The sequence below is a fragment of the Mus pahari genome, chromosome X (assembly GCF_900095145.1).
Source record: "Mus pahari chromosome X, PAHARI_EIJ_v1.1, whole genome shotgun sequence".
Classification (NCBI taxonomy): Eukaryota; Metazoa; Chordata; class Mammalia; order Rodentia; family Muridae; genus Mus; species Mus pahari.
The window spans coordinates 87,143,238-87,167,849 of NC_034613.1; the positions used below are offsets into that span (position 1 = coordinate 87,143,238).

Here is a 24,612-nt window from a genome sequence, read left to right on the forward strand (position 1 = left end):
GGAGAGAGGAGAGAAAGTGTGAGAAGTGAGAGGACAAAGGAGTGAGAGTAAGAGAGCGTGGTGGAGCTGAACACCCCTAGCCCTGCTTTATTTTAAAAAAATAAAATATAAAAAGTGTGTGTGTGTGTGTGTGTGTGTGTGTGTGTGTGTGTGTGTGTGTGTGTCTGTGAGCATGTGCACACATGCATGTTTGCTTGCTACTGGGTGTTAACAGAGGCTGAGCGAGAGCACCTTCCCTGGAGCTGGAGTTACAGATGGTTGTGAGCTACCCAACATAAGTGCTGGGAAGAGCAGGAAGTGCTGACCCACCTCTCCAGCCCCCTGCCTCTGCTTCTTAAAATCACTGTGCATCCCTATGTTATAGGGTACTACAAATGGTAAGGCCAGGGTAATATGCCAGCTCTGTACTCAGGAGTGCAGTAGAGATTTTAGCATAGCCCCAGCTGAGCCCCACAGGACAGGGAGGAGCAGGGCTCTGAGCAGAGCAGTGTCTACTGCTGGGATGGGAACTTCTTTTTGTTTTTGTGTCTTTGCAGGGATCTTTAGAAAAAAGGGGGAGCAGTCTAATGGCTTTAATTTAGTGTTTATATGGCTCAGTTCTTGGTCCCCACTACTTAAGTCACCCTGTCTGTAGAGAATCCATTCTGATATGCCCAAGCTTTTTGGTGACCAATCTTGCCCAGCTAAGTAAGTGTCTCTTACTCATGCCAGAGAGTATTTAAAAGGCCTACTTAGCAGGTGAGGTGTGGAGTCATTTTGGAAACTGAGTCAGGAGAATCCTAAATTTGAGGGCAGCCTGTATTAAATAGTGAGATAGCGAGACTATTACAAAGATGGCCCTTGGGCACACATTTAAGCTGTGTACCTTCAGGAAGTTTCTTAGTAAGAAGTCTGGCATTTTGAGCTCCATCTACCTGTCTCTGCCTCTCCTCAGTTGTGTCCAAACTATCAAGAAGATGGTAAATATGGACTCCTTAAAACCTCTAGAGTGCCTCAAGTACCATTCTGTGAAGCCACCCTGCTCAGTAATTCCCTGCTCAGTGTGCCTAGCACCGCATTGCCTAGGTTAAAGGCTAGCCACGAACACACATTCATTTCCTTCATGAGGCAGGTCTACTTAAACGCCAAGATCATTCGAATCCCAGCACCTGGCATTTTACTAAGTGCTGGTCATTATCAGGGGACCTGGTCATTCTCTTAATAATCACCTTTGATATAAACCTTTTCAAAAGTTGTTACAAGTTTAATTAAACTCTGTCTACTAGTTTTTAGTCTATCTTCCTACTTCTGATCTTTCTCATAAGCTCTTGATGCTACATCAGGGATACCAACCCTCTAAGGAACCACTGTATTGCGCTTCACCTACCTTTTTTCTATTTAATTATAGACTCCGCAAGTTTACCTCATGGAGAGCAGCCAGTGTAATCCAAGGACCTGAAAGTAAGAGACAGAACACCTGGTGTGAGTGGTGGGGTTGGATAAACCAGCTGTGTCTGAAGAAAAGGCAGAAATATGCACGTTACAGCCAAGAGCAATAAGGGGAAAATAAAGGGCCCCTGAAAGGCAGCAGTGAGACAGCATAAATGCACCAATGAGGAAAAATGAATATTTCAAGGGAATCTGAAGACACTCAGATGGTGGCTTTGTGCTCATATGGCAAAAGATACAGCACAATGGATGATGCTGTTAAATTAAGCATTCTGGAATAGATGGTAGTATTCTCACTTTTGAATATAATCACATTTTTCAGGTTTAAAAAGTTGTTTCGTGGCTGGGGATGTAGCTTTGTGGTAGAGCGCTTACCCCCTTACCTAGCACGCCCTGTTTTGATACTTAGTGAAAAGGGGAGATTTTTTTCCATTGTTTTACTTAAAGGATCCAGTTCTGAGAGTGCATGACTTTTAAAATGTCATCTGTAATAAAGTGTAGCCAATTCTGTTGCTTTTACCTCTCCTGGTTCTGTTTATTTATTGTAGTGTTTCTTGGGGATTGAATTCAAGGCTTTGGGCAAATGCCCTCTCACTGACCCACACCTTCAGTCTTATGTTTTGTTTACAGTGCTGAAAATTAAACAAAATTCTCAGGCAGGCTAGACAATTGGTCTAACACTGAAGTAAATTTTTTTTGAGACAGAGTCTCATTACATTGAACAGGCTGATCCCAAATCCTCCTGCCTCAGCCTCTCAAGCATTTGGGATTTGCAGCATGTGCTATCACACTCAGCTTAGTGGAACATACTGTTAAAGTATTCTGGAATAAGTACTGTCCTGTCTTCAGATCTTCACTATTATAAATAATGTTTCAATGAATAGGAAACGGATATGCACAATATTTTTATCCAATATAAATGGCTGAATTAATGTTCCTTCTGTCATTCTAGGGAAATCCATGTCTGTTCTTAAAACCAATCCTAGTAATACATAAATAAAGTCTTAGTTTTCATTATTTCTGTTGCTTACATAGAACACCACCTTTCCGGTAATTTCAAGTAGAGTGCAGCATCATTACCTGAATTATTCCTTTGTATGTATCAGCTATACTTCAGGTGTGAAGATGAGCCCCTCTTTTAGTGCTGAGAATTACTCTGGGTTATGCTAGAGTTTGTGCTATCAAACTTACTTATTTTCATTTTTTATATATTTATTTATTTGCCTATCTGGAGACAGGGTTTCTCTGTGTAGCCCTGACTGTCCAGGAACTTGATCTGTAGATCAGGCTGGCCTCAAACTCACAGAGATCCACCTGCTTCGGCATCCTGAGTGCTGGGATTAAAGGTGGTGTCTACCATGACATTGGCCTCTCTTGCCTAATTTTTAAAGGATCACATTCATGAAGTAAAGGCCTCAGAAAAAGGAGAAGTTGGTGAAGATAATCCTTACCCTGGGACATCTATTTAGCCTGTGCCATCCATGGACTATACATTCTGGCTCCAGAATGTATAGTTTTTGCCAGGAGAGTTCTAAATATTTATCTGTCAAGCACAGGTTAGAGAAGGAGCCACTGTAGGGTGCAATGAATATAGAGAGGATAGTATAACTCCATCTCTAAATGAGATATGGTGTAGTGCTTGGAATAAAAATAACTCCCTCCACTCCCTCAGAGGAGAAGGGGAGATGGGAAAATGGGAAGGATTTATGAGGGCAGACCAGGAGAAGGGGAGCAGTGATCAGGATGTAAAGTGAATGAATGAATGAATGAATGAATGAATGAATGAATAAATAAATAAATAAATAAATAATGGAAAAAAAAGAATAGCCCCATAGGCTCATATATTTGAATGCTTGGTTAGTAGGCAGTGGCACTATAAGGAGTAGATGTGGTCTTACTGGTGTCACTAGGGGTGGGGCTTTGAGGTTTCAAATGTTCAAGCCAGGTCCGGTGTCACTCTCTTCCTACTGCCTGCAGATATAGAACTCTCAGTCACTTCTCTAACACTATGTCTGTCTTCATGGTTCCATGTTTCCTGCCATACTGATTGATAATGGACTGAACCTCTAAACTGGTAAGTCATCCCCAATTAAATGCTTTCCTTTATAAGAGTTGCCATGGTCATGGTGTCTCTTCACAGCAATGAAACCCTAAGACATATAGGGAGAATGCTCTTTAGATGGGCTTTAATTTGTCAGGAAGACTTAAAACTTTACTCAGACCCCTTTAGGTCTTCTTAAGCATTTCCTGATATGATTGGTCTATGCTTTCATTTTATTCATACAATAAAAAGATCTAGAGCTTCTATTCAGACACTGCTAAGAAGTGAAGTCAGTCTTTATCTTCAAGGAGCTCACAATGTAGTAGGGAAGGCAATTATATAAACAGAAAATTACAATACACTGTATATTAGTTAGCCTTCTCTAAAAGAATAGAACCTATGCCAGATAGTAGCAGCCCGCAGCTTCAATCCCAGCACTTGAGAGGCAGAGGCAGTCTTAAAAAAAATAAAACAAAAGGGCCGGTGAGATGGCTCAGCGGGTAAGAGCACTGACTGCTCTTCCAAAGGTCCTGAGTTCAAATCCCAACAACCACATGGTGGCTCACAACCACCCATAACGAGATCTGGTGCCCTCTTCTGGTTTGTCCGAAGTCAGCTACAGTGTACTTATGTATAAAAATAAATAAATATTTAAAAAATAAAAATAAAACAAAAGGACAGTATATATATATATGAGAATTTATTCAATTGGCAGATACTAAAAAGTTAAGAGAAAAGAGGAGCCATATTGTTCACTCAAACATTTCAGGGCTGGGCATAGTAATGCAGGCCTGTAATCAGCTGGGCTAGATTGTCTCAAAAGAAATTAGGCAGGCATAGGTGTGCATGCCTTTAATTCTAGCACTTAGAAGGCAGAAGGAGGCATAATTTTTGTAAGTTCTGGGCCATCCAGGTCTACATAGTGAGTTCCAGGACATAGTGAGACCCAGTAAACAAAAACAAACAAAACAAAAACAAAACAGAACAAAATGAAGGTGCTACCACTTACGAAGGGCAGCTAAAGAACCCTGCATTCCCTGCTGAGATATCTACAGCTGTTGAGAATTTTCTAAACACAGAAGCACACAACCACTTAAACTCTAGAAACTGCAATAAAAGCATAGAACAAACTAAGAAACTAAATTTCCATATGAACAAGGGAACTCACACTTGAGAACTCACACCCTCAGCTAGCCCAGCTCATCATAATAGAAGCTCCACTCCAAGCAGATATGAGCAAATAGATAGAACTTCTCCTCATCACAAGTCCTAGCTGGACTTACAGTATATCCTCAGGAAGGACAGGCCTCCACCATGTTTTCAACCACCCAAGTCTCCAGCAGAAGAGGACAAATTTCTGGTAATGAGGCTTAAAGATCAATGTATCCTTTCCTCCATTCAGCTTCCACTCAGAGAGCACAGGCTCTCCCAAATGTAGCAGGGTAAAAATACTGCACCCTCAATAGCCCTTGCCACAACTAGCTTGTAGAGACAGGTACCATACTGGCAAGCCAAAAATCAAATGCTACCAAGGCCTTCGAAGTCCCTTTTGAGCCACATAGGTGTGATTCTACAAATGAAACAAGCTACTGTCCCTATCCTGACCTTACAATAGAGACTCAGAGAAGAAACATCCTCAAGAAGTATAGACCCCCATACCTACCACATTTAATGCTCAAAGGTGATTGCCTTCTCTTAAGATCAGAAACAAGACAAAGATGTCTAACTTGTCATTTTTATTCTACATTCTATAGTCAGTTCTTGCCAGGGCAATTAGGCAAGACAATGAAATAAAGGTAAAAATAACTGAAAAGAAAGAAGTAAAATCAGGATAGCCAGGGCTATACAGAGAAACCCTGTCTCGAAAAACCAAAAAAAAAAAAAAAGAGAGAGAAAGAAAGAAAGAAAGAAAGAAAGAAGTAAAATATTTCCCAAGGAGTCAACTAAAAATTAATAGATCTAATACATGTGTTGATCCAAATTGCACAGTACAAGTTCAGCATACAAAATTCAAGGGCAAGATCAAGGATAAAGCATGACAGCATATACATGGAACCCCAGTTCTCAGAGAAACAGAAACAGAAGTGCCATCACTGCACATCTGAGGCCAAACCTTGTTGACACAGTATCAGCCAGTCAGTATCAGGCCACATAGCAAGATACCATGTCCAAAACAGACAGAACAAAAAAAATATCAAAAGAATAAAATATTTAGGAATAAATTCATCAAAGATTATAAAGGTTATACTATGAGAACTTCAAAAAATAGCTGAAAGAAGTCAAAGACCTAAGTGCATGGACAAATTACACATGTTCATGGATCAGACGACTTGACCCCGCTAGGAAGGCAACACTCTCCAAATTAAACTATGTGGATTTAAGCCATAGGCATAATTGCCATTAAAATTCCAAGTTGACATCTTTACAGAAACAGATGCAATGATTCTGAAATTCATATGAAAATTCATGAACTCCTTCCAACCTTCCCTCAACTGCAAATGACTTGAGATGTTGGAGTGTATAGGAAGTGGGAAGTTAACTGAAGAGGGGTTCTTTCTTTTCCTGTTGCTGGGATATGGAATCCTGACAAAAGCACTTAAGGGAGAATGGGTTTACTTTGACTCACAGTTCAAGGGTTCCATGCTGGAAAAAGCGTGGCAGTAGGAGAGTAAGAAGGCAACAGGTCATTGCCACAATGGCAGTCGAGAAGTGGAAATCAATGACTGTGCTTAGCTGGCTTTCTCCTTTTCATTCAAAGACCTCAATCCACAGGAATGATGCCACCCACATTTAGGGTAAATTTTCTCACCTTAAAATTAATGGAAACGTCAGGGCAGTGGTGGCACTCACCTGTAATCCCACTGAGCCTTCTTTCCAGCCCTACCTACCTCAAGTGAATGGAGAAAGCCAGAAGTCATGTCTCCTTGAGCCTCAGTTCAGAATGACGGAACTACCGGCTGATAGGATCCTCTAGTCACCAAAAGAGTCAGCAAGACGGCGTCTATAGCTTTTGAGGATACCCCAATGGATTCTGTCCTCTAGCACATGACCTTCACTTAAGCATGGGATGAAAAGAGTCCTATGTTCTGAACTCAGAAGAGATGCACAATTGTGCCTGGCTGAGACACACAGGCCCTCCTTGATTCTGTAGCAGGAAAAGGTGGTGCCACGTGCGAAGTGCAGCTTGCTGTCACCTAAAGCCAAGCAGCTTAAGGAGGTTCCACCAGGGTACCAGGAAGAAACCCAAGTGAACATATATTTTATATGAGCATATAGTTCATAGTCAAACTTCATATATATTTGAATATAAATATAAATTAAAGGGTTAAAGTATTCAAAAACATTTAAAACATTTAAAATATCTATACTTGGTGCATTATGGCAATAAAAATGGAAATGTGCATGCATCTTCATTTACTGCTGGGGCAAATGCACATCTTCAAATTTTGAGGGGTAGTGTGATTAAATAAATAATCAAGACCCTTGAGGGATGAGCATACAGTTCAGAGGCAGAACATTTGTCAGGCATGTATTTCCTGGTTTGTATTCCTAGCACCTTAACACACACACACACACACACACACACACACACACACACATACACCAGGTTGTTTTAACGATGCTTGCCTAAAGTTTCTAATTAACTACAAGGTTATATCCCAGATCATTCACCAAAGCTTTACTTACTAACAGACAGACATAAGCTGGCAAATGGGATTAGTGTGATGGTTTGGATGAAAACTATCCTCCACATGGCTCAGGCAGTGAAGAGAGTCACCAGGGCAGTGTGCAGAGGCAGGGCTAATCTGTGGCTTAATGTCTTGTATACCTGTTTATTTCTTCTGAGTCCAGAACTTTGAACTCTTCCTTCCTCACTTGCATGAGGTCAAATAATTTGATGGTATTACCAAAAGCTGGAGGTGGGGTTACTTGAAGGAAGATAACTACTGCCTTTGAAGCATGTCTGTGTCTGACCCTTCCTCCTCTATTTCCTGGTCACCTTAAGAAGAGCAGCTTTCCTCCACCACACTCAGCCTGCCAGAGATCTACCTCAACATGAGCCCAGTTTGACAGGGACCCCTGGCCATGGACTGAACCCTCTGAAGCCATGAATCAAAACTCAGGTAAGTTTTAAAATCTCTATGGAATTTAATATGTAGTAGATTTTTATAAAACTATACCTAGAGAGTGTCTGGTATCAGGGAGTTAGCTATTAACCCCGTAGCAGGTTAAAGCATATATATATATATATATATATATATATATATATATATATACCTCTATAAATCCTCTTTGTATATATATCTATAAATATGATTATGTATTTAAGCATAATTATATATATACATATATATATATATATATGACTGTCACACACATATGTAACAACAATTAAAGAAAAAGAAGTCATAAATTTGAATGAAAGCAAAATGGGGTACTTGGGAGGGAATGGAGGAAAGAAAAGGAAAAAGGGAAATGATATACTCTCAAAAATGTTTAATATAAATAAAGGGTTAGTAATAATAATAGCAATAATAATAACCTGAAGGTCTTAATTTGGTTAAGTACATACATGATGTGAACATAGGGTACCTACTGCAGCCATCAATGTTCCCTACATTTTTTTCTTCTTAACCCATCTGCAGTCCATAGGAGATCCCTTTTTGAGTAAAAGAAATGGAAACAATTCTCCCTATTTCTGTATCCACTACACTGTTCTGCTTCTGGAAAATTTAGTCTGCAGAAATTAATGTGGCCCTAGAAAATTTATTTGTAAGATAAGTTCATCAGAACATTATCTGTATATGTATTCATTTCAAACATTCAATTAGTATTTTTTTAAAAGTTGAAACAAAGAAATTCAACACCAAAACTAATAAATTAAAAAAAAAAATTAAGACAAGGTCTCTCTTGTCCCAGGTCACCCCTGACTGTCCTTGAACTCAATGTATAGACCAGGATGACCTTGAACTCACAGAGATTCACCTGTAAATAAAATTTTGAAAAACTTTTACCACCCTTACTACCAGGCTGGAGATCCAGCTCAGCAGGTATGTGTAGTGGCCGCTGAGCATGCAGGGAGCCCCTAGGACATCGCTGCCCTAGGTTCAGTGCCCAGCACTGCACAAACTGCATGTGGTGGCACACTCATGTAATTTCAGCACTTGGTAGGTGGAAGCATGCAGATCAGAAGTTCAAGGTTGTTCTTGGCTACATAATAAAGTAAAAGCCAGCCTGGGGTACATGTGACCCAGTCTCGAGAAAAAATAAAATAAAAAAAACAAAACAAAACTTACTATAAAACTACAGTAATCAAGGTATTATGGTATCAGGCATAAATGCAGACATATGAGCTAACAGAAGAGACTTGAAAGTCCAGAAATAAAGCCAGGAGTCTTCCTGACAAGAACTCCAGGAAATACAATGAGAGGAAAAATATTTTTAACAAACCGATTACCAACTGGAAACCAACTAGGTATGCATAAAAGAAGGAAGTTTGACCGTACCACTCACTGTATACAAAATTAATTGAAAATAGACCAAAGACCTAAATGTAAGCACTAAAATCACAAAATTCTTGTAAAAAAATAGAGGTAAACTTTTTTATGACCATGGTTTTGACAATAGAGTCTTAAATATGGTGCCAACTACAGAGCAACAAAATAAGGCTAGACAAATAGTAAAACTCCTACTCTTCAAACACGCTATCAGGAAAGCAACGAGTGCTAGGCATGGGGTGCACACCTTCAGTCTTAGCACTCAGAGACAGGGGCAGCTGGAGCTCTGCGAGTTTGAGACCAGCCTGGTCTACACAGTGAGTTCCAGGAGTTTGCTGTATATAGGACACAGAAAGAAAGAAATGGAAGCAGGGGAGAAAGAGAGGGAAGAAGGGAGGGAGGAAAGGAAAGGGGGAAGGAGAAAAAGAAGATAGGTAGTGAAGGGTGGTAAGAAAAGAGAGAAGGTGAAAACCCAACACATAATAGAAATGTGTGCAAATCATTTGTCTGGTAAGAGACTTCTGTCTAAAATACTCTGGAACGCAACAATAATTAGACAACCTCTTTACATCTACTAAGTGGATTTTTACCAAAACAACACCCCAGGGGAGGGGAGGAAAAACAAACAAACAAACAAATCAGAAAGTCTCAAATGTTGGTGAGGACATGAGGGAATTGGAACCCTCATGCACTGCTACTGAAATATAAAATTCTGTAATCACTACAGAAAACACTATGATGATTCCTGAAATTCTGAAAGCATGCAATCCCACGAGACTCAGCACTTCCACTTCTTGGTGTGTATTCAAGCAAAGGGGCTGAGTGATGTTTGACAACACCCAGTCCAAGCTGTATTCTGTACAGCAGAGAGTTGACACTGTCCTTGGAGAGAATGCTGCTGTGTTCTCTCCTCTCCTTAGTGTTCATAAGCACCAAAGGCTATTTGTAATCTCTCACCCAGAAGAAAGAAATGTGGACAAATGCTACTTATAGACAAAACTTAAAGACATTATCCTACAGGAAATAAGCAAGAGGACAAATATTCCATGAGTCCTCCCTATAAGGTTTGGAAAGTAGCCAAATTCATGGAGACTAAAAATGGTGGTTGCCAGGGGCTGAACACAGGAGGGGATTGAGAGACAGTACTTAATGGGTACATAGATTAACTGGGGAAAATGAAAACGGTCCAGAAATGGACAGTGGTAACAGTTTTATGACAACGTGGAAGTTATGAAATATAATGGCACGAAATTTAATAATATAAAACTACACATTTTAAAATAGTTAAGAGCCAGGCAGTGATGGCACACGCCTTTAATCCTAGCACTTGGGAGGCAGAGGCAGGTGGATTTCTGAGTTCGAGGCCAGGCTGGTCTACAGAGTGAGTTCCAGGACAGCCAGGGCTACACAGAGAAACCCTGTCTCAAAAAGCCAATAAATAAATAAATAAATAGTTAAGAAAGCACAGGAAAATGGCTCAGCAGGTAGAGAGGTACTTGCTGCCAAGTCTGAGACCCGAGTTCGATCCACCAGAATCCATATTATGGAAGGAGAGAGTGGACCTCTGCAAGTTGTCCTCTGACCTTCACATCCATGCCATTGCCCAGGTGTGTGCATACACTAAATATATTATAAATTAATTTAAAAATAATGGGTAAAGGGCCTGGGAGATGGATCATCACCAAAGACTTGCAAGTGATCTCCTGAAGATATATAAGAAGCCAGATGTGGTGGTGTGAATCTGCATTCCCAGCACACCTCCCTGGAGAAGGGAGGTGGACACTCGCCACTCGCAGGCCAGTCTAACCCAGAGTGTGCTGCTGCACAGAAGCACAACCAAGAAAGAGACCCTGCAAGGTGGGAGGTGGGAGGCAAGAACTGACTTTTAAATCTTCTCTCATCTCTAAACACATGTACGTGCAGTTAAAAGCATGGGTAAATCATGGTTTGTGTTATACATATTTTACTACAATAAAAATACAATGACTCTATTTCTTCCTTAAGATTGCGAACAGTCTCCCTCTTCTCTCCTACTAATCTATTTTAAAAATTGGCAAAGCATCTGAGTAGATATTCCTTCAAAAATATGTATAAAAAGCCAAGCAGAACAGGAAAGAATACTCAATACCAGCAGTTACTATGAAACTAAAAATTAAAACCATAACTACTAGGATGGCTATGTTAAAAAAAAACAATTATAGAAGGATTGGTAAAGGTGTGAATGATCTCGTGGGAATGTAAAATGGTAACTTTATGGAAAAGTTTGGTGGCTTTTCAAAATGCTAAACATGGAATTATTATATGGCCCATCTCTACTCTGAAGTATATAATCAAGAAAAATGTACACAAAAAGTACCCAGTATTTCTAGTCACATTACTCTAATAGCTAAAAATGAACAACCTTAAGCACCTATCAATTGATTAATGGATAAATAAAATATAGTACAGCCACACAATCAAATAAGATGCTGGCTGCTAGGACTAGTAGCACATGCCTGTAGTTCCAGCGCTCAGGCATCTGGGACAAAAGAATGTCAAGTTCAAAGCCAGCCTGACCTACACAGGAAAACATTGCTCAAAAATAACTTAATAGATAGGATAAATTTTGGGTAGAAAGTTTTGAGGGTGAGTTGGTGTCCCTATCATTCCAACGGGGTTCCTGCCTCTTCAGATTCTATATCCCCAATGCGATGAGTCTCAGCTGAAGTCACCCTCATTGATTCTTGGGAGCCTTCCTATCCTAGGTTTCTTGTACATCCTTGAGACATCAACTTTCCCACCCAGATCCCTCTCTCTATTTGCTTCTTATGGCTAACTTGAGACCTATCCCATGGGCAAGCACCAATCCCTGTCACTATTAATGATACTCTCTTACACTTGCAGACAGGAGCCTAGCATAACTGTCCTATGAGAAGCACCACCCAGCAGCTAACCTAAACAGATGCAGACACCCACAGTCAAACATTGTACTGAGCTTGGGGACACTTATGGAAGAATAGGAGGAAGAATTGTGGGCCTTCAAGGGGACAGGAACTCCATAGGAAGACCAACAGAGTTAGCTAACCTGGACCCTTGGGACTCTCAAAGACTGAACCACCAACTAAAGACCATACAAAGGCTGGACCTAACCCTCTCCCATATGTAGCAGATGTGCAGGTTGGTCTTCAAGTAAGTTCCCCAACAACTGGAGTGGGGGCTATCCCTAAAGCTGTTGCCTGTCTGTGGATCCTGTTCCTCTAATTGGGTTGTCTTATCTGCCCTCAGTGGGAGAGGATGCTTCTACCCCTACAGAAACTTGATTTGCCTGGTTGAGGGAAATTCCCAGGGGGCCTCCACTCTCAAGAGGAAAAGGAGAGGGGGTGGGAGGAAGGGCTGTGTGAGGGGGGACCAGAGGGAGCAGTGTTTGGGATGTAAAGTGAATTTAAAAACTACAAATAAATACTTCTCTAAATAAATAAACTCTGTGAACCTTGGAAACTGTATAGTAAGTGAAAGGAACCAATCACAAAAAAATGTAGATTCATTTATATAAAATGTCATAAAAGATAGAGAAACAAAATAAGTGATTTGGGAGGAAATAAGGAGCAATTGGCAATGACTATGACATTTCTAACTGAGATGATTCAAATGTTCTGCTGACTGCTCTCTTCTATGAATATGCCAAGAATACACACAAAGGTGAATTGTGGGATATATGATAATAACTCACGGCTATAGAAAGGAGACTGGGTGTGTAGCTGTGCTTGCCTAACAAGCACAAAGCTCTGGGTTTGATTCCCAATTCTGTATAAATTAGGTTTATTATAATGGCAGCACTTAAGAGATAACAGCAGAAGGACCAGTAGTCCAAGAACAGTCTGGACAACAAAGTGAGTTTGAGGCCAGCCTGTGCTACATCAGACTCTGTCTCAAAAATAAACATGAGGGGCTGGTGAGATGGCTCAGCGGTTAAGAGCACTGACTCCTCTTCCAGAGGTCCCGAGTTCAAATCCCAGCAACCACATGCTGGTTCACAACCATCCATAATGAGATTTGATGCCCTCTTCTGGTGCATGTGAAGACAGCTACAGTGTACTCACATAAAATAAATAAATCTTTAAACAAACACGCATGAACGAAAGTTCCTAAAATGGGCCTGGCAAGGTAGCTTGATGAGTAGACACTTGTCTCAGACAATCCCCATGACCTATGTGATGGAGGAGATAATCAGCTTCTGGAAATTATCCCCATAAACAAACAGACAAACAAATATTAAGTTCCTGGGGGAAAAAAGCCATACCTACACTGAATATTTTAGAAAGGCTGGTCAATTAACGGAGCATCAATGACTACGGAGAGGTTGGAATGTCACAGGTACAGGACCCTAACTACAATCTATCTTGGGCTATCTTTAGCTATTTATTGCCCACCTCTCTGTATGATCTAGCATCCTTGTGAATATTAGGTAAGTCCTTTTTGAATGTAAGCTAGGAATATTAGCTAATACCACTGGAGGCCTATAAAAGAGGTCTCAGCATCTGAGGGCTATATTGCTGGGTTTTTGTTTGATTGTTTGTTTTTTGTTTGTTTTTCGAGACAGGGTTTCTCTGTGTAGCCTTGGCTGTCCTGGAATTCACTCTGTAGACCAGGCTGGCCTNGAACTCAGAAATCCGCCTGCCTCTGCCTCCCAAGTGCTGGGATTAAAGGTGTGTGCCACCATGCCTGGCTAACTTTTTTCTTTAAAAAAATAAAAGACAGGAAAAAAACCAAGACAGCAAGATAGAGACTGTCTAAGATTATGTAACTCATTTATTTAATGGGCAATACAGATTTACTGGTTGTTGAGTAGCTGTTAATAAGGACAGAGAACAGAGTAGTGCCACTGGAAGGTTGGAGATCAGAATTCATTGAACAAGGAGGAAAGAAAAAGGAGACTAACTACAGACATGTCTTCTGAGACTGTAGATTACAAAAGAAAAAACACAATTAAATTTAGCTAAAAAAGAATTTAGTTGATTCAGGAAAAGAAAAATGATAGTAATTATTTAATGGACTTAAAGATACACATTTCTCTTTCTTTTAAAAAGATTTGAGAGAGAGAGAGAGAGAGAGAGCGCGCCTAAGGGCAGGTGCCCACAGAGGCCAGAGGCATCAACACCCCTGAAACTGGAGTCCCAGATGTTTGTGAGCCTGCTGCCATGGGTGCCACCAAACTCAGGTCCTCTGGAAGAGCAGCAGGTGCTCTTAACCACTGAGTCATCTCTCCAGCCTCTCTTCCATTTCCCATGGTCCCTGCTTTTTTTTTTTCTTGAGACAGTCTTATGTAGCTCAGATTAGCTGGCCTCAATCTCATAATGTGGCAGAGGATGACCTTGAGCTTCTGATCTTTCTGCCTCCTTATTCCAAGTGCTGGAACTACAGGCATGTCCCACCATATCTGGCTTATGAAATTAGGTCAGCACTCTACCAACTGAATTCCATCCAAAGATGCACATTTGTTCGCATTTTTTTGGATTTTCTGAAGCAAACACATCAGACAGTTCCTGGAATCTTAGCATTTCTGCTGGTCAGGCAGCAGTTGTCATTGCCTGACACCTTCTGGCAAGATACAGAAAACAACAGTATTAAAACAAAATAAATATGAGGCTATGAAAGAAAGCCATGAGACACTTGGGTTTATTTTTTTCTTTAATTTTCCCTAGAAATCATCCACTTCTTAACTGCAGCAAACATTATACAGTGACAGAGTCCAATGGTAATCCAAGGTGTCAGATTTCAAGTGTAAATGGTACTGTATTAACACCTTAGCTAATTTATTTCATGTTACTGTTTTCTGTGACACACACAGGAAATGACATGCCTCCGATGTCTGCTTCTAAGATGGGCATGGTAGCACTCACATCTGCACTCAAGAGGTACAGGCAAGAGGATTGCTGCGAGTCCAAACCCCTCCTGAACTACATGAGATCCTGACTCAAACAATAAAACTATCAACAGCAGGGCGTGGTGGCACACACGCCTTTAATTCCAGCACTTGGGAGGCAGAGGCAGGCGAATTTCTGAGTTCAAGGCCAGCCTGGTCTACAGAGTGAGTTCCAGGACAGTCAGGGCTACACAGAGAAACCCTGTCTCGAAAAACCAAAAAACAAAAAAAAAAACAAAAAAAAACCGAAAAAAAACCAAAAACCTATCAACAGCAAAATATCCACAGACATATATCCATTCCTGAGAGAGTCTTAATGAAAATCCGGAGAGATGGCTCAGTGGTTAAGGGTACTGGCTGCTCTTGCTCTCTCATGTGATTGTTTGCCTTCCCTTCCCCCATCTCTCCATGTGCTCATGGCTGGCATCTACTCCCCTACTCCTCTACTTTTCTTCTCTCTCTCTCTCTCTCTCTCTCTCTCTCTCTCTCTCTCTCTCTCTCTCTCTCTCTCTCTCTCTCTGCGTCTACTACCCTCTTAACTCCCCTCCCCATGCCTTGAATAAACTATTCTATACTTTAAAAAAAAGAGTACTGGGTGTTTTCCAAAGGACCTAGGTTAGATGCCCAGGACCAACATAGTAGCTCACAACCTTCTGTAACTCTGGCCCCAGGAGTCTGCCCTCTTCTGGTCTCCTTAGGCACTAGGCTTGCATTTGATACATAGATATACATGCAGGCAAAACACCCATGCACATAAAATAAATAATTAAAAAAGAAAAGAAAAGAAAATCTCTGGGCCAACAAAGTAGGTAGGTAAAGGCACTTACCATCCAAGCCTTGTGGCCTGACAGGAGAGAACCAAATCCCATAAGGTGACTTCCATATACGTGCTGTGCCACACCCACCCATACATGCACAGCATGAACACATACAGCAACAAATGTTTTAATTAAGAAAACCTTCAACACTTACAAAATATAAATTCTAAATGGTAAAATTGTCTAGTGTGATCATTTAATTGACAGTAACTTGTGTAATAGTACTTTCTAGTTATTGCTTCAAATTAGATGAAATACCATAGACCACATCTTTCCTTGTTAAGAAATTATGTGTGGAGGTGTTTTGCCTGCCTGTTTCTCTGTACACAATGAGCAGGCAGTGCCTGAGGGGGAGCTCCAGAAAAAGGCATTGGAAGCCCCTGGGTTTGGAGTTACAAGTGATTGCAAGTCATCACGGCAGTGCTAAGAAACTAACCCAATTCCTCTATGAGAGCTAGTGCTCCCAACTGCTGAGTGTTTCTCCAGCCCCCTATCAGAGTACCATACCATGAAAAATCCTAATTTATTAGTCATTAACACATGATTCAACAAATATTTGCCAAACATTCACTATATGGAAGGTATTAGATACTAGTCAGACTAATTTGAGAATTATTGCATGCTAAAGTCACTTCTATGTAATGTGTGTTACTACATTAAAGACTAAAATAATATAGTAAAGATCCCCACTTTTCTTTCTATGCATCTGTCCTACAAAAAATATTTGCTCAGGTACCCAAAGATTTATGTACAAAAGAGGTCCGTTACAGTATTGCTTGAAAAAGTGAAGAACTGGATATAACCCAAATATCCATCCCTTGGACATTTGATAAACTATAGTACATCCATGCAAAAGTCTACCATTACACTTTTATAAAGACGCAAGAGTTCTAATTGAAGATGCCGGACTGAAGGAATGTGCTTATCTAAGTCTCCTCGGGCATCCTATTAAAATGTTAATAAAGGAATAAGTAAGCCCTTAAGAAGAAAATGGACTTAACTTCTGGAAGATTGGAAATAATATCAGCTGATGAAACAAAATGGAATGGGACAGAGTGTCTGGAAAAATCCCAGAGAGGCTGCCATTTCAGAGCTGCCAAGTACTCAAGGTCGAAATAAGGGAGTCTGGAAACCAGGAAGTGACGTGAAATCCTGTCCATGAAACAAATGCTCTTATTGGCTCTCTGTTATGCCCCCACATACTATCCACATATTTCACATAGTGGACCGAATTATTACTTCCTAGGGGTTTTTTTTTAAAGGCAAACAAAACAAGCTGGTCATGGTGGCACATACTCAGGAGGCTAAGACAGAAGGCCCCCAAGTTGTGGCCTGCCTGGGCTATGTAACAAGACCATGTTTTAATTTTTTTTCGGTTTTTCAAGACAGGGTTTCTCTGTATAGCCCCGGCTGTCCTGGAACTCATTTTGTAGACCAGGGTGGCCTCGAACTCAGAAATTCACCTGCCTCTGCCTCCCAAGTGCTGGGATTAAAAGCGTGCGCCACCACCGCCTGGCTAAAACCATGTTTTGTTTTGTTTTGTTTTGTTTTGTTTTAAATAGAAGTAAAACACACCTGGAGATATGTAGGAAAAGCTAAGGTAGTGTAGGTGTTAATGTCCCACAGCGAATGAATTGTTTAAAATGTATCATTTGGGGGTATTGTATGGTTCTACCCAAATTACCATCAAACTTGAGGAGTTGTGTTGGGCCTGCTCTCAGAAGGTCATCAGATCTGGTCCAGGTGACTGTATAACTTCCCTTATAGAAGGATAGGGTAGGTAGTATGTGTCATGGAACCCTCCACCTCAGTCCAGGCGCTCCTTCCAACCAGCTCTATGCAGTTCTGCCCTTATTGCATGTGGTCTCTAGGTCTTGGGGGATGGGCTAGAGGATGTAGGTGGAGTACGACTAGGGGAGAGGACTGTCTATGGTGTTATGAGAAAGCAATCATCCCTGCTAGGTGGACTTTGCAGTGCAGCCAGAGGAGCTCCCACATTCCTGTAAGTAATCTCTCACCTATGGAAGAAACCCCAACACACTCACTGGTTCCCAGAGTGAACTTTGGTAGAATCATACATCAGTCTGTTCTTGGGACTTTAGAGGGGGTGGGGTAGGAAAGAAATTTTAAGAAGAGGGGAGCTCCTGCCCAAAGGCAGCTTCCCTTCAAAACAAAAGTTACTTGGCACACCCCCTGATCTGCTATGCAACCATCTTCATTAAACTTCCTATTCAGGGAGAGAACAAGTGAACAAATAGTTATCCAGACATAAAAGAGATGAAACTGTATCAAGTACCATGGCTGGCTGGCTGGCTGGCTCCCTAAATTTCTTCTTTCTTCCTTTATTCTCTCCTTTCTTTCATCTATCTATCTATCTATCTATCTATCTATCTATCTATCTATCTATCTATCTATCTATCGGTTTGGTTAGTTAATTAGGGTCTTTCTCAGTCATCCAGGCTGGTTTTGAACTCAGAGTGTTTCTTCCTCAGTATTCTGAGTACTGGGATCACAAGCCTGTACCACAATGCCCAGTTCTTTCATTTTTAGATATAAAGAGACAATTACAGAACACCAAATATATGCTGATAAACAGCATCATACAAAGAAGGACAGAGCAAGCAGAACTGACTACAGATGGAATGGAAAATTTAGAAAGGAGGCTAGTATTAGGGCCTATTAAGATCAAAGGGGAGAGAAATAACCTATAAGAAGATATTATATAATATACTACAGTCAATATACCACAAATTACTTATACTTCTATGTTCACTGCTGCTCTGCTCAGAATAGGCAGGAAATGGAACCAGCTTAAATGCCTATCCATAGATGGAATGAATAAAGAAAATGTAGGACATATACATAGAAATTTTTATTTAGCTATAAAGAAAATTGAAATTATGACATTTGCAAGTAAATAATAGGACTGGAGATTGTCATGTTAAGCAAAAGAAGTCAAACGCAAAAAGAAAAACACTACATATGTTCTTTCTTTTTTTTTAAAGATTTATTTATTTATTTTATGTATATGAGTACACTGTAGTTGTCTTCGAACACACCAGAAGAGGGCACTGGATCCCATTACAGATAGTTGTGAGCCACCATGCGGTTGCTGGGACTTGAACTCAGGACTTCTGGAAGAGGAGTCAGAGCTCTTAATGGTTGAGCCATCTCTCCAGCCCACATGTGTTCTTTCATATGCAGAATTTGGACTGCGCGCGCGCGCGTGTGTGTGTGTGTGTGTGTGTGTGTGTGTGTGTGTGTGTGTCTGTGTCTGTGTGTGTAGGTCCTGAAATTAGAATGGGAATCATGGGAGGCTAGGAAGATATCAAAGGGACAGATGAGACAGAGGGCAAAGAAAGCCAGATTGGATAGGAGAGAAGGGGACTAGCAGTGGACAAATCAGAATAAAAGATAATACAAATGTCAGTGTATGAAGATGCAATGATGGAACCTTTCATGTTACATACTAACTTAAAAATCAATTTTCTTAAAAAAAAAAAGTTTTAAGGGCTGGAGAGATTCCTTATAGTTAAGAATGCTTGCTGATAATTTGTAAGGACCAGAGTTTGGACCCCGATCCCAGCATCTCTCAGGCAACTCAGGGATGTCTGTAACTCCAGCCCCAACTTGACACTCTCTTCTGGTTTCCACAGGCACTCATACAAAAAGGTGTACAGACAGACAGGCAGAAATTAATTAATCATTTAATTAAAGATTCATTTAATTCATGAATTAAATGAATTCATGAATCATTTAAAAGAAAACAAAAATGTTTTACAAATCAGGAAATGAAAACTGCAACTACTGTCAGAAAGAAAAAATTCATTCACCCCTTTAGAATCAAAATTAGAGGCTAGTTATATGGCTCAGTAGTAGAAATCCTGCCTGGTGTGTGTGTGCCCAAGGCCCTGGGCTCAACCCCAGTTCAACAAAAGAAAAAAGAAGAAGAAACAACAATCAGAATTCTCATTAGCCAAACTAGATGTGAGAACGTTTTAAACTGTGAGGAAAATCTTCTGAAGACTTTAAGTCCTTTTTCTAGGTAAATATGAGCAAATGTCTACTCACCTCATACAGTGCACCAGTGACAGAGCAGATGAACAATTGAACTGAACTTGGTGAACGAGTTACTTTACTGGGTTTAATGAAAGGAGAATGGCTGGTGGGGAACTTACAGGAGCGTAGGTGACTCAAAAACAGCTACATCTGGGAGTCTTATAGAAGAGTGTGGGAAGGATTGAGCCATCCCGAGGGGTCAGGACACCACAAGAAGACCTACAGAGTCAACTGATCTGGGTCCATGGGGGCTCACAGAGACTAAACCATCAACCAAAGAGCATGCATGGTCTGGACCCCCTATCCATTTGTAGCAAATGTACAGCTTAGTCTTCATGTGCGTCCCCTAACAGTTGGAGCAAATTATAACCCAGAGTGTGCTGGTACCCAAGGGAGGCTTCCTCTTCTCCTCAGGGAGGGGAGGGGGGTAATGAGGGGAGGGACTTGTGGAGGTGGGACTGGGAGAAGAGGGAAGGGGGCTGTAATAAATAAATACATTAATAAAACAAAACAGCTACATAACTAAAAAGTCTCACCTCATCATGAGTGATGACCTCAAGAAAGCTACATTATGGTATTCTACCTTTAATATTCTTTATTATTTTCAATTTTTATTGATTCTTTGTGAGTTTTATATCAGGAACTCCAATCCCACTCATCTCCCTAACCTTCCTATCCGCCTTCTGCTCTTACAAACTCCCCGCCAAAAGAAAGTAAAAAACCAAAACAAAACATAAAAAAAAACACCAAAGCATAGAAAACATCTGGTTGTGGAAGGTGCAGTGTGTCCCACAGTCCCTTTTGTCCACTCATCTTTACTTGCAAAAGTTCACTGCAATGAGTCATGGCCTCTGGCTTCGGTTAAAACCTGTTGTTGCCCTGTGTCATGGAGACCCTGCAGCTTTGGCTCTGCAGGGCCGGCCATTTCACATGCTCCAGCATTTCTCACATGGGGTTGGTGTTAGGATTGGCCAGCTTAAAGCCCTGACTCTGGGCTGCCCGGTTGAGTCGGGACCCACTTTTCACCAGCTGCAGCCAGTGAGAGGCAGAGCCAGCTCACCCACTCTCATGACCCTGGGGCTAACTCTCCCGACTGCTGGGAGGGGGGAGGGGGGAGGGGGCAGGGGCCACCTTTAATATTCCGTCTGTGTACTCTAGCACTGCTCCTGGTCACATGCAGTTAGGAGGCAAGATGGAAGTGTTAATAGTGCCATTACCTTTACCACGGACACAGCAATCACAGTATTTGTTCTGTTTATTTTATTGTCATGACTATGGGTCTCAAGATATATCTGCTTCATGCTAGTGATATGATGGTCTTACATGCCCGAGAGGGGAGGAGCTATGCTTTTGAAAGCAGGCAGTTTTACATTAGGGACCTCAGAAACAAATAACACCATTCTTGTCCTTGGCCGGAAGCCAAAAATATCTTTGGTTCTGTACTGGCCACAGGCCAAAAATGCTAGAAGTGTTTGGGGACTCTAGTTTGTGATCTAGCCTCTTGTTATCTTTCTTTTCCTTTTACACAGCCACCCAGAAGCTGTGTGAGTGTGACCACAACTCCAGTGTAAACACTCATCCCCTTGAAGAACTTTGGAACTGGACATCTAGATTTTTGTTGTGGAAAGGGGAGATAGATAGATAGATAGATAGATAGATAGATAGATAGATAGATAGATAGATAGATATAGAATGATAGATGATAGATAGATAGAATGATAGATGATAGATAGATAGATATAGAATGATAGATGATAGATAGATATAGAATGATAGATGATAGATAGATAGATAGAATGATAGATGATAGATAGGTAGATAGATAGATAGATAGATAGATAGATAGATAGATAGATAGATAGATAGATAGATATTGTCTGGGTGGTTATGCTATTAATCTTTGGACCTTGTATACTCAACTGCTGTCTTAATTTTATCTCTTTTAATCTGATGGTCCTGCTGCAATGTAATTCCTTGACCACCCTCTAATGCCTAGAGGGTCAGCAAGAGTAAAGACCCTAAGCCAGTGGTTCTCAACCGGTGGGTGGCAACCTCTTTGGGGTAGGATTCTTTTTTTTTTTCTTTTTGTTTTGTTTGTTTGTTCGGTTGGTTGGTTGGTTTTTGTTTGTTTGTTTGTTTGTTTTTGTTTTGTTTTTTTGAGACAGGGTTTCTCTGTGTAGCCCTGACTGTCCTGGAACTCACTCTGTAGACCAGGCTGGCCTCGAACTCAGAAATCTGCCTGCCTNAACCTAAGATTAAGCTAGAGAGTAGGCTGTTTACTTGAACTCTAAATGCTGCCTTACAGTTTAAAATTAGTTGATACATTATTATAAATTGGGATGCTTTTAATTAGAGATTCTTATGTGAAATATTATTCTATCCCAAAATGTTATTTTTTTGGAGACAGGGTTTCTCTGTGTAGCCCTGACTGTCCTGGAACTCACTCTGTAGACCAGGCTGGCCTCGAACTCAGAAATCTGCCTGCCTCTGCCTCTCAAGTGTTGAGATTAAAAGTGTGCGCCACCACTGCCCGGCTGTAGTAGAACTCTTTCATAGGGGTCAAATGGCCTTTTCACAGAGCTCACCTAAGACCACCAGAAAACACAGATTTTATATTATGATTCATAACACTAGAAAAATCACAGTTATAAAGTAGCAAGAAAAATAACTTTATGATTGGAGGGTCACCACAACATTAAAGGTTAGCAGTATTAGAAAAGTTGAGAACCACAACTCCTAAGTCCTTCTGTCTCCCAGTTTCAGTCCATCTCTGAAGTGATTTTAAGATCTAAACACTTGGTGGGGAAGCATATTTTAGGAATTAGCAGATTAGCAGACTTAGAAGCCATTAAAGATAGACCACGCCCTCATGATGCTTTAGAACCCACCTCCCATTTCCCTAGTAACAACAGAGAGGGAAGACTCACAATTGTCCCTTCTTAGGATTTAAAATACTATACAAAAAGATGAAGGTGTTGGAGCTTTATTGAGGCCCATTAAGGGAAAAGCTATTTCCTCCTATTTAAAAGAAAAAAGTGGATTCTGAGTTTTCTCTGCTCCAAAGATTAGAACATACTATTCCTTTGCCTCCTCCCTTAAAGGTTACTCTTGAGAGTTCTGTTAATCACCTGGCCAACAGGAAAGCTCATTTCCCTGAAGCCAAGCTACAGAAACGGGAGGAATAATTAACCTCCTCAATGATAGTTCCCTAAGCCCCTCCCTTGATGCAATTGCTTACAGAGCTTCTGTCATGCAGCATTGCTAAACCACACTACCGCTCTGATTTCTAACGAAAAGGAAACACAACTTTTCATTTTCATTCTTTCTCTCTCTTCTGGGTACTGGCCAAAAGCCTAAGAATGCTCTAACATGCTGGATTTCCTGGACCGGAACTCAAAAGAGAAAACACTCAGCTTTTTGAAACTCCCTCTACCTGGGAGCTACCAAGATTTACAGGTTGCCTGATCTGTTGTTTTGCTTTCAAATGCTAGTAAAATGGCCCTTGAGCTTCCTTTTGAGTCCATTTGAAATTATTTAAACAAGATTAAAAACCCACAAAAGGAAACCACAGGACCAGCATGATGGCTCAGTGGGTAAGGGAGCTTGCCACTCATAGAAAGAACTCATATAAAGGTGAGAGTAGAAAACCAACCCCACAAAGTTGTTCCATCACCTCAATATATGTGACATGGCATGCAGGCAATCACATGCATCAAGCACACAGATGATGATGATAATGATACAAAGGAAATCCCAGAAGATAGAAGTGTTAAGAAACACCATCTATGCCTGTCCCAGCAATGGAAATCACGAATTCACAGCAGCTAGACCTACTACTGGCTCTGGGTCTACACAAGTTGAGCCTGCCTAACGGCCAGCTATGGAAGGGAAGAGACCCATAAGTCCCTATTACCTATAGCAGATCTCTTGGCAACTAACCGATTCTGGGAGGGGAGCATAGAATCCAGTTGTATACATAGTGGTAAGCCCACCATACTCTGATGGTTAGTTCCAAAGCCTGGGTCACATAAACAGCCCCAGTTAAACTCCGTGGGACACAAAGCAAAAACTAGGAAATATGGGAAAGAGATTTGTAAGGAAAGGAGAGATGGCAGAGATGGGAAGAAGGTGGGCATGAGTGACTAGAATGCATTATATACATGTGGGAAATTATCAAAGAACAAAATTTATTAATAAAAACTAATTTAAAACGGGAACTGCAAATTTCTTGGTGACAGTACTACAACTTGAACCTCGAATTTAAAACCCAACCGAATTATAAATCAAGTTGAGTATGAAAGATTATTTTCTAAAACTTAAAGACACAAGGAACATCTATTCTTTCTGAGTATGTAACTTAAAGATGTACTCTTACAAAACCAGGGTAAATACCAGAAAGGAAAATATCCAGGGAATTAAAAAATGCAGACTTAACTCATATTTCCAGTGAGAAAAACAAAATTTCACGGTGACAGCTGTGAGGCGGGCTTGGAAAGCAACCAGAAAGAATGCAGCTTAAGAATTAAATACACTGGAGTCAGGAATGGCGGGTGGCTCAGGCTCACAAGCACAGTACTCAGGAGGCTGAGGGAAGAAGACTGCCTTGGCTACATAGTGGGTTTCCGGCCAGCCCACAGTCCAGTGAAACCCCCTCTCAAAAGCAGATGAAGAAAAAGGAGTGAAATACATACCAACCAATGGATATGGTGAGGAGAACATGAGAAACGTGTACAAGACTGAGCGCCTAGAGCAGCAAAAAAAAAGAGTGTACACACACACACACACACACACATCTCCAGAAAACATTGAGGATTCATCTACAACAGGCAATCCGAAGCTTCAGTTAAAAAGAAGCCTTTAATCCCA

General features: G+C 40.8%; 1 protein-coding gene across 1 annotated transcript in view; it reads right to left on the minus strand.

Annotated features, from left to right (window-relative positions):
- Snx12 (sorting nexin 12) overlaps positions 1-24,612 on the minus strand; it is a 115,989-nt gene that overhangs the window by 3,247 nt on the left and 88,130 nt on the right. Inside the window, exon 5 of the mRNA XM_021188068.1 lies at positions 1,367-1,434. Coding sequence (XP_021043727.1) covers positions 1,399-1,434 — 36 coding nt within the window. The 3' untranslated portion in view covers positions 1,367-1,398. The remainder of the gene's footprint in view (positions 1-1,366; positions 1,435-24,612) is intronic.